Raw genomic sequence first — 16528 nt, 5'->3', positions numbered from 1 at the left:
ACCAATACCGATGTGTCTGTGATGGGCCAGAGCGTATATCAGTAGACAACATCAACAGTAGTCTCTAGAATAACCTTACCACTGCATTTAAAGTTTTACAGCTTTGCAAACACCTAATTGGTTTACTGAAGTTTCTCCTGTTATTGCGGTTGTCATCTTTGTGGCCTTTGTCTGTTACTTGTTATGAGTTTCAAAAATAAGCTGCTGCTCTGTAGACTGAATTTATCACTTATTTGCCCTTTGCAGCTTTGTGCCGATGGGATTTTCTTGAATGCATCAGAAAATGTGTGTGTCCATTTATATTGGAAAGGCTTTAATCACCGCCTCTGCAAATAATTGCAGTAATTCATCGCTTCAAGCTTAATATGCCATGAATGTTCAAGTAAGGCAGTTTCAGCCAGACATGTTATTACCCACCATAGATGTATGTTTGCATGTCCGAATCTTGACACTGATTGCGTGCCATTTTTAAAAAAAAAAGCTCCAAAAACAAACGCTTTCTCTGTTTCTGTTGTGTGCTCTTGAAAGTGATGACACTCCCTCTGAGACCTTTCCTTTCATGCCTCTGCACTGTTCTCACGCATGATTGCATTTCAATTTTCAGTTTTTTCAGGAGCGTGTGTCTCTGACGACACTTTATTTTCTCAAGAGACCCTTTCCACCTCACAGCCTCTGCCGGTGCGAATCTATAGATGTGACACAATTTATATTTTTCAGTAAGTGTTTCAACCCTGTCAGACACAGACATAGATGGACAAGATAGTGTCCAGGACTATGGCAGAAAACAGCTGGAGTGCTTCAGTGTGTTGTTTGGAGTTGGCATGACTCAGCTGGGATTCGTGCTCTGAATGCACATATTATAGTTTGGTGGAATGTGGAGTGGAGAGGAAATACACTCTGGACTCAGTTGGCCAACCATTTATGAGTCTAAGAGGAATATTTTGACTAGAGTGCACAGGCCTTTCAGGATTTTATCCTGAGCATCCCGAGATATTTTGATGTCGGTTTTGACACAGACACTCTGAATTTCACTTCACAGAGGCTGAAACTTGAGAAGTAATAGCACCGCAGTCCTAAACTGACTTGTTAATGTTCCGGCTGTGTTTTGCAGTTGCAGACTTTGGGATCGCGAACCTCCCTGCGGCTCTGGATCTTGTCGAACATAAACTGTCTGAGTCCGAGCGCAAGAGGAGGCACGCCAAGAAAGACGACTACAACATCGAGGTGCTGCTGGCGGTGGACGACTCGGTGGTGCGTTTCCACGGCAAAGAGCACGTGCAGAATTACGTCCTCACGCTCATGAACATAGTAAGTCCTGTTCGGGTTTTTTGGTTGACATGCTTACCACCTGCTGCTTGTTTGTGTTTATGTTTGTTTGTTTATCCCAACATGACATGAAAAGTAACTAAGTACTTTTACTTAACTACAGGACGTCAGTACAATTTTGAGTACAAACTCGATTATTTCCGTTTGCCGTTACTTTGTTCTGCTCCAATACATTTTTTAGGCAAATGTTGTACTCTTTACCTCACTAAATATATTTGAAAACTTAAATGATCAGTAACTTTGCGGATTCCTTTGATAAAGTAGTTAAACAACTTTTAGCTGCTTTAACATTAAAGTGAGAAACACAATTAATACATTTCTCATACGTTTGCACTTTTACTTAAAAGTGCAAAGAGTAAAAATTACACCGGAAAATACTGGCTATGACGTCTGCATATTGTGTTAAAGAGATATGGGCTGAAGCTAGCATGCTAACCAGCTAGCTGCGGGCTATCCTTCTCACAGCGCCGTAAACACCAACACCTCCACGGTGCTCTGCGCTCCCAGTCCGGGCTGCTAGCCGCACGGCTAACTGAGCTAACTAGCTTATTGTAGCCACAGTCAGCAGCAGTTAGAAGTTATTCTGGTGATATGCTGCCCCCCTTTTTGTTTAAAATATGAATTCAACAGGTGGCCAAGTCTTACATACTGCATCTTTAAGTAAAAACTTAAATGCACTTCTAACAGAGTATGTCTGCACTGTGGTTCTGCACTACAACTTTTAATGGTACTTCTTCTGCCTCTGATAACGGATATTTTGGGCCTCGACGTCATCTTCTGTGTGCCACTCGTTGTTTACAGTCAGATTAGCGACTTCAGATGTCTAGACGGCATTTCGTCTTATCTCGTCAAACAGATATTTACATATGAATGCAGATAAATCCACAAACACTAATTAGTAGCTTAATCGTTGTTTGACTGTGAGCTTTTGCATTTCGGCCGATGTCTTCTGCCGCTTTTGCTCGCCGTATTGACTGTTCACATGCACGCAAGCAAAACCTGCCCAAGTGTGATCAGTCAGTACTGATCTCTCTGCAAATGGAAACCAGAACGCCTTCTGATACCAACATTTTGTCCCCTTTATCTCTCGCCCACAGATCTATTTATTTGGAATAAGTCGAAAATGATGGCTTGAAATTGCGCCAAACCAAAGAATGTCTTTCATTGTCATTGTCTGTCATTATATCAGACATAAAGCAGCAAAAGTAGACTGTTAGAACATTTATGCTTGAAAAATTGCTTTATTATGAAAATGGTATGCATGTCTTCAAATATCCTGTGTTGAATTGAATATGTTGCTGAGTTTGATGATCTCTCTCTGCTTTTATCCACCTGTGGAGGTATTCATTCCCTCCATGCCCTCTCTAATATCAGACCTCGCCGCACTTCTTCCCAGACCCCTTCCCTCCTCCTCTCTCTAGCTGTTTATGGATTACTGATGAGAGCGAAGGGGGAGAAAAAAAAAGGAAACTCTCAGCTCATTCATTACGGGTTCCACCAGCTCCTACCACCATAATCTGCTTACCGGGCCCAAATCCCCCCAAGTCAGATTTTCACAGGGTGCTGGTTTCACTCTGTAACAGTTACCATTTGGACCCGGCATGGTGGTCTGATTAGCTGCACAAGACCAATTAGAAAAGTTGAGTGGGAGCTGCGCGGGGCCGGCCGTGGAAAGCAGAGCCAGAGGTCCACGCGGTGCTGCCAAGCTGTGCTTACATGATGATGTGTTTATTCAATTAGGATATTATATTCACATTCCGTCCACAAATGTCTTCAGCAGAGCGAAAATGTCTCATTTTAATGACCTCGGCTGATTAAACTGTGAAGTGGCTGCGAGAGTGCGCTCTGTAGCTGTCAGTCCTCAGCGTCTGCTGCTCTCTGATAAGCACTTACGAGTGTTTCAGGTCACTGGCTGGAGGAGGAGGATTTGCAGAAGTTATAAGGGTAGAAATCGACTGAGTTATGAGTTTTCTTTCTTCTCAACGTTCATACATTCGCAGTCCTGCTAAGTGAAATTTGACATGAGAAAATGCGCAACTTCCAGAAAGAAAGGTGCAGTTTAAACAAATGAGGGTCTAAAGTCTTTAGTTCCACTCGTAAGCCATAGGCTTGCTGTGTCTGAAAGAGCTCTGCCCACTCAAATCCCTCTGAATCCCTGCTCCGTGGCTGCAGAATGTGTAGTACCACCTGGAGAAACTCTCCCTGAGGGATTGATTACTGGACATCCTGTCTGCGCGAAGCCAAGGTGACTGCCGAGGTGCCTGCCGCACAATGGCCGTGTTGTTTGAGCGCCGACCAGGTTTTGTCCACGTCGATGTGATGCTGTACACAAGCCAGGGACACCTAGCGCCGGCAGGCCACAGCTGCTACTCTCATTTTCAACCCGCAACAGTGCGACTCCGGCCCCTCCTCCTGGCTTTGTCATTATCCCGGTAAACGTGAGGTCGGCCCATCCCTCGGGCAGGACTCGCCGAAATGTTTTGACCCCGTCAAGAAAAATATGCAACTTCAGTGTTCACAAAAATCGTCATGGAACTTCTATGATGCCATTTTTTTTTTTCAGTTCTGTCCTCATTTTTCAGCAGCTTCTCTGTTTCAGTGCCAACATAAACACACGTATATAGGTCAGTATGGACCAGTCAAGGAATTTGAGCTCGTAACAAATCTGGGAGAGCTTCGGGGTCACTTGAGTGTTCCTTCAAGCATTTATTGACCTGAATAGGCTTCTGTGAATGGAATATTTGCTTAAATGCCTTGGGTGTAACCCTGCGTCCCAGAGCAAATTTGGACTCGAGCCAAGATACCTTTCTTTAGTGACAGAGCTTTTGTTCTTGCGTGGTCATAATTTCTACCCAGAGAGAGCTGAGTGACACACACTTGCTGATGCCTTAGCAAAGAGTGGCTCTTCTGTATTTCTGTTTACCACATTTGAACTTTGTGAGCATTTCTGCCTTTTGTTAGCCAGCACAAGAACAAATTCCAAAAGCTGAATGTGGATGCTTAAAACTGTAGCTTTTACACCACATCTCAAACCAAGAAATCAAAAAGCAAAGGTTTCGTGAAACTTCCGGGCAAAGAGAGAAAGAAACTTTAGCTGCTGGTTTGCCAGTCGAAACAGCCTTGTTGAAGCTCTCGCATTCAAAATTTTGAAAGGTTTCAAGTTCTTCATTTTTCTTCTTCCCTTCAACAATTGCTATTTAAACACAGACAAAAAAACTATTATTCAGACACCGTTTGTTTTTCACAATGGAAATAGTTTGGGTCCCAAAAAGAAAAATAATTAAACACGCTTTGATTTTGAGTTTGTTTTCCAGTCCGAAAAAGTGTAAAAATGACTGTAAATTATTTGTCAGCCATAACGGTGTATTCAGGCTCTAAATATTTCAAGACACCGCTTTACTTTTGAGTATATTTAAAGGTGCAATCTGTACAACAAATGAGCTAACATTGTCAGCTGAATGTGATACCGGTACGCCAAAGAGGGGATGTCTCCTGACGTCAATATGCTAACCCGCTAGCACAGGCCCATCCTGACCTGTAGTCTGATAGCCCCCGTAGTTTCAGCTCAGAGAAGTTGGCAAGCGGTGAGGCTCGCTACTTTGTCTGATAAGTTAACAAAATGAAATCACAAAATGTCAAGAAAGAGATGTTTTTACACCTATTTTCCTCACTAAAACTGAAAACTGAAATCCTACACCATCAGAATTTAAGATTCCCTCTTTTGCAAAACTGAGATGACTGAACTAAGATCCCCGTTGCCTGCAGTGACTCCCCTTCGTGATCCGAGGTCGCGGTCCAGGTGAACGCCATTCATCCAGAAGGGCAACTAGCACCACAGCTAACTGAGCTACTTAGCTAACGACAGCTAGTCACTACAGCCAAAGATAGCTACAGAAAAGAGCAAAGTGAGCGGCGGGTAGCAGTTCTGAACAAAAACTGGCCACATCTTAAAAATGACTTCTGCAAATGGGTATCTGTCAGTTCACAGTATGTTCAGCTGATATTCTCCGCTCCACTTTCAATAGTGCTAACCCCGAACTACAGAACAGAGCAACTGCAGCAGCAACAGCTTAAAACTGAATAATTCAGGATCCATCCTTTATTATTAGTTTCCAGCTGAACTGAAGCTCTCTCATAGTCTGTTTCTCGATGAAAATTCTCCGTTGGACCATCGACTTTCTTTTAAAGTCAAACATTCCTTATTTCTGTAAGGCCGCTGGTGTTTTGTGCTCAGAAACTGTCTTGCTGATTCAAACCGTTGAAGTGCTTCGAATGCATTTTGCCATCGAAGCATTTGAGCATTAGCAATGAATGAGTTGGTTTGAAATTGCATAAGTAGCCAATGAGTGCTGCTCCTCCATGACAATCTCAATAGGACAACTGATGTAGATGGCGATAAATCACGCGCAGATGTTTTTCATGAATTACTCTCCAAGCTTGTGCAACTCAACTTGAAGTGATGTTTTATGACTCCGTCGCACCCACGTGCCCTTAAAGTGTCGTAAAACACATGTTTCTTCTCCAGAAGTCCAGAAGTCACGTGGGGAAATGTGAGGGCACTTTGTGAAGCAAAATGACTCTGTGTTTACCGATCTGGAGTCACCCTGTTTGTTTGCCGCGTCGTTAATTACAACCCATAACCGTCATGTCCAAACTTAAGGGCTTACTGGGGAAAGGAATATTCCCCTCTTGTTTTTCCCTCTGAGCTGTAGTTATCACCCGCAAAGTGAAGCAGCTGACTTTATGCATCCTTGGAGTATTGTAGAGATCGTTCAGTGAGGGGACTGAACAGGGTCCCTAGCACGGCCCCCGGGGTTAAGCATCCGCATGCCACGGCATTATTACAAAGCCAAAAAGCAGTCGATACACATTTCTAGGTCAGGCTTCTTTTTCTTTTTTTTTTTTGCATAACAACGTTGGTTTGATTGGACGTCTGCCAGCGACGACTTAACGGCATATTTTGCAGGCTCGCTGGAAGAGATGAAAAAACAAACACAAACTCCCACATTTTTCGTCGGCCTGCTGCTCTGCCCTCAGACACGGAATCTGAGGAAGCAGCGCGATCTCGTCATCTCGTGCCGATGGGCTGTGTACAGTTTCAAACAGGTGTTTGCTGCTTGTCTTCACTTCAGAGATGTGAGCAGCACAACTCCAACCCAGAATAAAGACTGTTAGATCTCTTACGTCTTCTTCTCTCTGCCTTTGATGAGGTATAAAGTCTCACAGATAATGAACAGATAATAGACCTCTGAGAACCACGCTGCACTTTTCATTCCTTTCCTTTTGATGCCAGTTGAAAAACGTGAATCACTCAGCATCCTTTGGAAACTCAAGGAACTAGATATGAACGCAACTGCAGTGTGTTTCGTATCAATGCTCAGCCACGCCCCCTCATTTGTGTTATTATTGCGGCCTCAGTACTGTCATATACGCTCTCGATCGCCACCATCAAGTGCGTTGGCGTTTTCTGTCATCGCTCGTGTCAATGACGGCCGCCTTTCTGCAATTTCTCTTTCAGGTTGATGAAATCTACCACGACGAATCCCTGGGAACCAACATCAACATCGTCCTGGTTCGCATGATAATGGTCGGGTACCGACAGGTGAGCTATGCCACAGATTGTTATCGTCTATAGATAGGGGTCCATTTTCAAAGACGTGCTAGAAAACAGGCATATTTTCATATAAGTTGCTCTGTGTTGATTCATAATTTAACAGTAATTGATGCATCGTGCCTACGGGAGGTGATTCAGGATATATGACATTATGTTAGGAGGCAGAAATAGGACTGAGTTTGCCACCACCTCAATAAAAGATAATCGAAAGAAATAACAGAGAGGCAGATTCATTTTTCTCCATGTTTCAAGCTCACCCACTTATGTCCTGTACAGATGTAACACTGGTGTTGATACTCTCATCGCACTCTTGGCAGGAAAGTTAAAAAAAAATGTCCACCTGAGCCGAACTCAGCCGCTGCTTTCACATGCATTTAAGTGACTAGATTACAGTCAGATGGCTGCAGTAATCTAAATTTCTCTGACATCATGTGAATTAGAAACATGGTTCCTGTGGTTGGGCTCAGGGATAAGAGGAACCTGAGCGAGATTTCCAATGGGCCTACATGTTCACAATAATTCCAAGGTTGACTGAAAGTGAAACTAACGCAAAAAGTCTAAATCAATCAGCTTCCACGACTGAACCTTCAGATTCAGACACGTTCATCCGTCACTGTAGAGCCCGCTTTCCTAAACAACTCATCCTGACACATCTACAGTTAAATACAGCAGCCTGGTCAGCTGCCATAGGCCTCTAAGTTTGATGCTTGAGCTACCCATCCTGCGTCATCTCCGGGGTATAAAGAGCAGGAAAGATCTGACTCAGAGGGCGTTTTCGCTCTGTCATGTCAAGTCTAGTTTTTTTTTTTCCCAAGGAGACTGCGTCCCACATGTGACCAAACGTCAATGATGATTTGCGTCTGAGTTAGGTTGCTTGAATCCGTTAATCTAAGTTACCCAAGCGACGTGCCCCAACATCATTTTAACACAAAGCAGGATATTTTTCTCAACCAGACCAAGATGTCTTGGTGCCTGAACCTAACCGAACCGGGATGGGCCTGGCAACTGAAAAGTCATAATATGTCATAATATGTCAGCACGCTTTATTTTGAAAGTCTCACGAGACGCTTCAAGTCGACCACAAACCCCTTCGCGACAGAGGGCTAAGTGGAGTGCCACAGTTTGACGTATACTGTATCTCCCTCCTAAGAAGAAACGTATTATTATTACTCTATTACCTGCTGTAACAACTGGATCACTGTTTGATTGATGGGCAAACTGTATAACAAACAAAAGATGATGTAACGTCTAAAAAAAAAAGGAGATGATGCTGATAACAGTTTCATCTCAGCCAAGTGAAGCCGAGAAGAGCGCAACAGATCATCACGGTGATTGATAATCACGCCGCTCGGCGCCGCCTGCTGCTCATTAGCTCTGTCAGCAGGGGTGGACGTTCTGATGGTGCATCGGGGGAAATCATACGCGAGCGGCAGAAATAACACCATCTGATATTTATCGCCATGATTAAACATTCAGAGGCAGATGTGCTTGTTTGAATAACCCGTGTTATGTGAGGACTGTAAAGCGACATACAGTCGAGAGTGAGGTGTGAGAAGAAACGCAACCTAAATCTACACTATTTGCATTTCTATTGTACTGCATGTATGACGAATTAGTTTTTTCTATTCACACTTTGTTTGGCAATGTCACCTTTTATAATTTGTTCGTCAGATGGCTGCAGGACGTGCAGTAATGACATATGAGGTTGTGATGGTGCACGGTGATGGACGTGGGAGTTATTTTCCTGCCTGTTAATTTAAATACCTGACTGATGTTGCCGGTAGACCTAATGTTAAAGAGTGTATGTTTGCATGGCACCAATTAGATGAGCTCCAACTTGTTGAATGTGTCGCCTCGGCCTCGCAGTCAAGATATGAAAGACGACATGTTTCACCGGCTCCTCTGGACTCTTTACCATATACTGCTGTCAATTGCTGCACCCTCAGCTGGGTTTTTGAGCCGGATGGATTTTCATAACACGGGAGACTAAACAGGAGAATTACTTCTTCATGGTTGTCACGCTGTTTTTAGTTTTCCAACAACGGTTTCCAATTGGAAATCGATGGTAACTCATTTCTACGACACTCCGTGCCAGCATGAGAAAACACACACAAGGCCGTTTTTTTCTTATGTTGGCAGGGAAAATCAGGTCCTGGTGGTGACACACTGAGCAGAGGAGAAAGAAACGCTCTCCAAGACTTTTTGGAATTTGATTTATGCACACACATATTTTTTCCATTAAGTGTGATTCAAACTGAAATTTGCAGTGTTGTAAAAAAGTCCCCAAAAGTCGCACTGGATTAAAAGCAACGATATCACAGGAAATGTTTCAGCTTGGTGAAAGTTTTGTGTGACTTTCATTGTGAAATGCACCCTTTTGAAATATGCCACCATGCTTCCTCGTGGTCTGGATGACTTACTTCTTATTGTGACATCATGAGTGGGCCTCTCCTGTAATCTCTAAGATGTTGCTGTTTTTTTCTAGCCAGTTCTCACAGTACATCTCTCTGAAGTGCTAACCTACTTTTAAATTACATTTATACTGTTATACCATTCATATTGTGTGCATACACACATTGATTGATATATGAACTTATGGCATTCTGAGGGACTGATTGGGTCAAGTGAAGTGGGCAGTGTGTGTTTTTCTCCTGACTTTGGTAAAACTGAATGTGACCCATGTGAATAGTATGCTTGAGTAAATGCCCGGACCTAAAGGTGATGGTGACGGCTATGAAGCAGCACAATGACCTGGACTGCTATTTATAGAGGCTCTTATTCAAAGGCTTTCACGTTCTCAACACAACATTTCTTCAGTAAAGCTATGCCTGTAATCCAGAAGGCTGCTATTAGATTTGTGACTATTAAACTTCTTCACAGTCTGTGGGAGCGTGAGTGGCCGAACAGTATGTATCAAGTGTTGCTTTTAGTGTGTTATTTCTTCCCACTTTGCAACTTTCCCACTATAATTAATCTTAATCTTACCTTGTTTTATGTTATAAAAGCACTTTAAAGTCTTTCATTTAATCAGGCAAGTTTCGGCTCCCCCTGTGGAGTGAACTGAAAAGTAGAGCTATCTCAATCATTTCCATTCACAGTTTGAGTGACTTGACCTTCCCTCCCTCCCTTCCTCCCTCGGTCGTTGTGCTTCTTCCGCAGTCTATAAGCCTGATCGAGCGTGGCAACCCATCCCGCAGCCTGGAGCAGGTGTGTCGGTGGGCCAACACGCAGCAGCGGCGCGACCCCGACCACGCCGAGTACCACGACCACGCCATCTTCCTCACAAGGCAAGATTTTGGTCCCGCAGGTATGCAAGGTACTGTATTTTCTCTCGATCGAGGCCTGTGCAGACTGAGTGCTGGTATCTGCTTCCATTCACAAAAAAGGGGGGTTGGCTTCAAGTCTTGCCCAGGTAAGGTTCGACGGAAAAAAGTTGTTTTTTTTAAAAAAAAAACGGAGGCTGCAGCTGAGGTCGCGAACCCAATCGTGCCCGCGGCAACCTTGCAGTGGAAAACAATTTACCGAGCAGCTCTCCGAAACCTTGCTGACTTGACATTGACGCCCACCCTGGATATGAATCAAATTGAGATTGATACTTGTTGAAGAAGGTTTTTGGCATGTAGAGAAAAACCGGAGGATGTTTTGTGAGGTTGTCATTCATGTAAACTAACTTGTTTTTTAACAGTGTTTTACAATTTTTTTTCACTCCACTCACAAATGATAATAAGTAGGTAGTCCTCAACCCTAATAACACATGTGTGTAATTATCCGGCATTTGCCTCACGCTGTATTTCTTCTTTTCAGCCCTTCAAAAAAAACCCCAAACATTTGAAGCGAGCAGCCTAACCCGCCAGAGAATCTGCTCTCCAGAAACAAAACAAGCATCCTCTGTGCACAAGTTCAATATCTTTGCGTTGACCCTGTGTGTGTATTTTTAAACTCTTTTTTTTTTCTAAAGCACAAGTGTCATGTTTTGAGGACGACCCCGGGGCTACCTGGTTTGCTTGTCACACCTTCCGGATGTTGCCATAGCTGCCGTTCTGTTGTGTTCCAAACAAGGCCCGGTTTCTAAGGCACCTCGCTGTGTGTTGCGCTGGGCCCGGGCGCTGTGTCCCAGGGTCACACGGAGACATCGCACTCCCTCGCCAAAGTTTAGCCGTGAGATGGTAGATTCTGTATCCAAACACAGATATCTGACCCACGCATTTTCTAGGAGCAGCCGCAGACGTACACGCACACACACGTGTTTACGTGTGCGCTGTCAGTGTTTCTGATCTGCTCTCCTGGCTGACTTCCAGTGTTTGAGTTCATCCAACAGATGACCGAGAACCACCCCCGCCCCCTCCACCCTCCTCTCGTGACACCAGCAGTTCCAGAAACTGATTTTCTTTTTTTTTTTTTTTTATCCAAGCTGCTGCTGCCTCTCGCTGCTGCTGCTGCTGCTGCTGCTGCTGCACCTCTTCGCTTCAATGTGTAAAGCTCCCAGTGACCTCTTCACTGGAATGTAGCCTTTATCTGCCTCTCAGATAAAGGGAGTCGTGCTCCACAACTGCTTCATGTCTCACTCGCAGCACTTAAAAAAACATGTCCATTTTGTTGTCATCTATTAATCGAAACCATCAACCCATTTAAAAAAAATTAAAAACCTGTGTTCTAATGATCTCTTTTTAGCTACAACTGAAATAACTTTTCTGTAGATGTTTCTCCTTTTTTTTTAAACATCACCAAAATAACCCGTCATCAGCCGGCTGTCCTTTTCTGCTGCATTTTTCTGCTTTTTACCTGCATGCCAAAAAAAGGTCTTCGGACAGTCAGAGAGCATGATACATTTATTGTAAAAAAAAAAAAGAAAGGCCGAAAAAGAGAAAAAAACAAAAACACAGCAGGCTTCTGAACATAAATCAAACGCACTAAGCTGAATCGCTGCACACCTCTTGATCGAGTCATGTTTCATGTTTTGTGCTTTGCTTTTAAAAAAGTTTGATGAACTGTGTGAAAAATGTTGCTGCTGGGATGAAGATCACGGGCTTTCAGTTTATGCTGGCACCTTTCTTGAGGGGACGCTCCGTAAAAATCTGTAACATAAGGAGCTTCCGGCGCTCCCTTAAGATCCCCTCTACTCGCTTCTGCTGTGCGCAGGCGTTAACTGAGGTGTCTGAAAGGTGTCTTTTATTTGAGATAACAGCTCCCAAGTTTTTTTTTCCAAACTGGCATCACAGAATGGCTGACACCGCATTAACCTCCAGCGAACGCACTCCTTTGATTTTCATGCATCATTAAATCCCTTTGAGTTCACCTTGAAGATTTGTTTTGATTATTTTGAGTGTGTCAGCATGCAAAACAGCCTATTGCATCAGATCAAAAGCAGGACGTCCATATAGACGCACAGGTTTCATCAGAGCTCCAAAGGTGACCCCTGGAAATAGGCACGGGCATTCACAAATCACCGCAATCACATCATTTAACTATAGCCCTCAGAGTTCAATGATGTCACATTAAGAGCCCATTTTCCACCTTGATCAGCAGCGCTCTGCGTCAATACCCTGACCTTTATTCCTGGTTCTTGATTATTAGGGCTGTGTGGTCTTTTCTGTTGCCCAGGTTACGCTCCGGTGACAGGGATGTGCCACCCACTGAGGAGCTGCACTCTGAACCACGAGGACGGCTTCTCCTCCGCCTTTGTGGTCGCGCACGAAACCGGCCACGTGTGAGTAACATCGTGACGATGAAAGCGACCAGCAGAGTCTCTTAGGATCTTGCCGCGTCCAATTAGGGCCGATGTTTGGTTTTTTTTTGTGCCCGGGTAACTGTAGCCTGTAATTAAAGGCAGGGCGCCTGTCGTCTTAACAAAACAAAGCATCTGGCTGCCTCAGCACGAGCTTAGTCAGCTTTTTGAGGGAAAAAAACAAACAAACAACTGAGTTAATACACCGATCAATACCACATGTGTACGTCAATGTATTAGAATATATTGTTGTGTCATACATGCACATATATACTCATTGTCCACTTTATAAGGGTAACCACAGCCCCCCCGCCCCCACTTGTTTTTGTACGTGGAAGGTACAAAACATGAGAAACTGTAGAATAATTCAGAAAAACCGAACCACCATTTAAGTCTTTATTTTCTGTGTGAACGAGGCACAACTTGTTTATGCTCTCTGCTTTTAATTCGCTGTATTAGTTCTGGTGTGTCTCCAGTCTTGATGCTAGGCTAGGCTAACCGGCTGCTGGCTGCAGCGTCATGCTTAGCGTACAGACATAATTAAATTCTTCATCCGTTCTCAGCGAGAAAGAAAATTAACCATGTTTCCCAAACTATTTCAAGTTCTAAGTGAAGTACATACAGTAAGTATTCAGATACTTTCTGCATCTCAGTAGCAACAGGCCATATCCACTCTGCCAATTAACTTACACTCGCCTTCCATTTAACATTTGGTCATAAAGAGAGTCATCATCAATGACTCCCGGTCCATTTAACATCTCTCTAAAGGTTCATGAAGAGGCATGTTTGACCCGTGCCCCCACTGTGGCATGAACATTTCAGGAAGGCTTGACTGGCTGTCAAAGCACACAAAGGAACAGAAGAACCGGCCCCACCTGCTCACGGGGGACATATAGCAGACCTCATGCTGCGATCGCCGCCGCTGAGAGACAAGGTCAATGAGCCTGACCAACTCATCGATCAAAAGAGTCATTTTCACAGAACTGGGTGACACCAGCACTGTGATGGTGCTCGTACAGCGGCTCAGCATTTTAGAGTTTCTCCACCATGCGATGAAATTGACGGCAGAAGTTAAGGAATCAAAGTATTTGTAGGAGAAGACCTGTGATAATAACTAAAAAAGTGAAATTATCAAGGTGAAAACAGGAAAAGAAAAGCAATCAGCGGCTTTTTTGCGTCTTCATCTTTACCCCCTTGTTCCTTCACTTCACAAAGTCCTCTTGCAGTAAGAAAACTTTTGATTTAAAAAGTGAATACTAATTATCTCCGTTCTCGCTGTCCTTTCAAAGAATCACAGCCCAGCTTCCCAAAATATCACCAGCCAGCGCTTGTGCAAGTTTTTCCAAAATCTGAAGGGTTCTCATCCGCTCGTTCACGCAGAAACTTTTAATTAGCATGCTGACTCAGACCCCGAGGTCACAGCCGGACGTGACCAGCTGGGTCCAGTCTGTGTCCTCATGTCTGCCTGGGCTTCCTCCGGTTTCTTCAGTTCAAACACCGACAGGTGAAATAAGATCAGTATATTTTCAGAAGGTGTGAAATGAGTTCACAGGTTTCAGCTCTGTGACAGCCTGGCGATCACCCCTTCTCAGCCTTTTGCTTAACCTTCGGTGACCACAAAGAGGTTAAGGGAGATGGATGGATATATTATAGTTATGCTGCCCACAAGAGAGGGACTTGATATGACCCGACCAGTCCAGTTATCTTTCCACACAGCAAGATAATGAAGTTTATTGAGTCTGGAGCTTTATCGGGTGTTCAAAGGTTTGAAATAAGTAGAAAATGCAAAACGTTTTCAAGGTACTTGAGATCAGACTTGCTTCAATGGAAAAATAAGTGAAATGCACTGAATGTTAGCAAATAATTCCTGATCATCAAGATCAAGTTTAGGGTGAGAGGGTCTGGCTCGACAAGGATTTGAACCCACAGAAAGAAAATTGTCTTTTTTCAGCTGATGTCAACGGTCGATGATTTCTTCTTCTTCCTCTTCCTCTAAATGATGAATTAGTCCTCTTGCGCAAAGAGAGCGGGTGGTTCATGAAGTGATTGGAGGCCAGCACTCAGCACAGTTAATATCTCCGCTCTTGTCTGAATCGATGTTCGAGTCATTTTTAATACGCTGTTCCCAATCATACAAAATGGATGTTAAGCAGAAAAATGTTTGGCCTGACATTTAGTTTTAACAGGCTCAAGGCTCCGCGGAAGTGTTTCATAGTAATTACATCTTACGATGGACCGGGTTGTCAAGTGGCAGGTTGCATCCCAGTGATTCATTTCCGAACCATCGCATAATACCACTGTAACATGCTGGAACTGCTCTTTAGAACAAACTAGAAACTTCTCGTCTTGTCAGATCCCACTGGGAGACCGTTGGAGCGCGTTGCCAGATCTCCTCATCCCCCTCCAGACAACATGTCGGTTCACTGTCACTGCAAAGAAAAGAAAGACGTCAGCGGCACCACAGAGGGGCCGAAGTCCTGCCTCATCTCTTCTTCCATTGGCTATATTCCATTTAATCAGTCTCTGTGAACAGCTGAAATGTGCCCATGCGGGTTTCTCTTTTCAATATTCCAAAAATTCAAGTACCTGCCTACCGCCGTAATGGATTCGAACGAAAGCTCTCGTGAGGCTTCGCCCGTGCCTGATGAGATGCGGTGATACAAGCTCGGCCTGAATGTGAATAGAAAAAACCCTTTGTGTTTGGAGTGGTTTCCGGCGACGGAGCTGTCAGCGGGTGAAGCCTCAGCGCTAATAGAGAGCGCGTATCACATCCTAATCCCCCCTTTTGGACAACATTTTCTTTTTTATTTCAGGACAAAGAAATGGCAAATGAAGCTCCTTAGAACACCAAAATCTTTCCCCCTCCCTCCTCATCCTCCTTCTCTTGTTCCACTTGTCTCTCCAACTCAGTGACATTTCGTTTCATCCACCTCTCTGAAAGGCGTGCCTGGGGTTTACTATTCATAAGTTACATTTGTTTTGTTAGCATTCAAAAGAAAACACACGCATCCACCCACAGTCTCATCGCTGTCATGTTCCACTGCTGTCTATTTTAATATCTCGCCACTGGATTGTCTTGTTCCAGTCTGAGGGGTGAGGTTTAAAAGAATACTGCAGCTCTTTGGTAAAAATCACTCACAGAGATTTAGTAAAGATGGGCCAGTTAAGGTGCTGAGACTAGCTGCCAGCTAGCTTAGCATAGTACAAAGTCTGGAAAAAGGAGACATAACGGCTTCTCTGGTTCTGTCTAAATGTGACAAAATCCAACATACAGCAACGGATGTCTGTCGATAATTACAGCTGCTGTGAGTATCAGTGTAATTTTAGCCGACTACCTCAGGACCGCCTCTTTATGGAGCTCTCCGTCCTCATTGGATGAAGTGGGCAGGAATACCAGAAAATGTCTTTTCGAATGTCTTTGCAAATCGCACAAAATTCCAATTTCCAAATAATGTTGCTTTATTTAACAAGGACTAGGACAGGGTAAACTGTTGTGACTCTGCTGGTCATCATTTTCTTCCATGTTGTGCATTTCCTGTCCAGTAAACCACTTTTTTTTGCAAACCGCTTATTTAGGCTCGGCATGGAGCACGACGGCCAGGGGAATCGCTGCGCGGATGAGACCAGTATGGGCAGCATCATGGCGCCCCTCGTCCAGGCAGCTTTCCATCGCTATCACTGGTCACGCTGCAGCAAGCAGGAGCTCAATCGATACATCCAGTATGTTGTGTTTATCTCAGGTCATCAGCTCGCACTGGTTTGATGCTGCCCGGCTTATGTGTGGAGCAGCTCAATAATACGTTATTGATCTCTCTTTTTCTCCCCTGTTGTGTCTGTTGTCCGGATCTTCACATGTACGACTA

The 16528-nt window shown here is 44.0% G+C and overlaps 1 protein-coding gene across 1 annotated transcript in view; it reads left to right on the top strand.

Annotated features, from left to right (window-relative positions):
• Positions 1-16528, top strand: part of LOC119010189 (A disintegrin and metalloproteinase with thrombospondin motifs 14) — a 44346-nt gene that overhangs the window by 15462 nt on the left and 12356 nt on the right. The window contains exons 4-8 of the mRNA XM_037082154.1: positions 1112-1308; positions 6845-6928; positions 10100-10256; positions 12542-12647; positions 16242-16385. Coding sequence (XP_036938049.1) covers positions 1112-1308; positions 6845-6928; positions 10100-10256; positions 12542-12647; positions 16242-16385 — 688 coding nt within the window. The remainder of the gene's footprint in view (positions 1-1111; positions 1309-6844; positions 6929-10099; positions 10257-12541; positions 12648-16241; positions 16386-16528) is intronic.

The sequence above is a fragment of the Acanthopagrus latus genome, chromosome 20 (assembly GCF_904848185.1).
Source record: "Acanthopagrus latus isolate v.2019 chromosome 20, fAcaLat1.1, whole genome shotgun sequence".
NCBI lineage: Eukaryota > Metazoa > Chordata > Actinopteri > Spariformes > Sparidae > Acanthopagrus > Acanthopagrus latus.
Note: the sequence above shows the minus strand (reverse complement) of the source record. Positions and strands in the feature narration are given on the sequence as shown.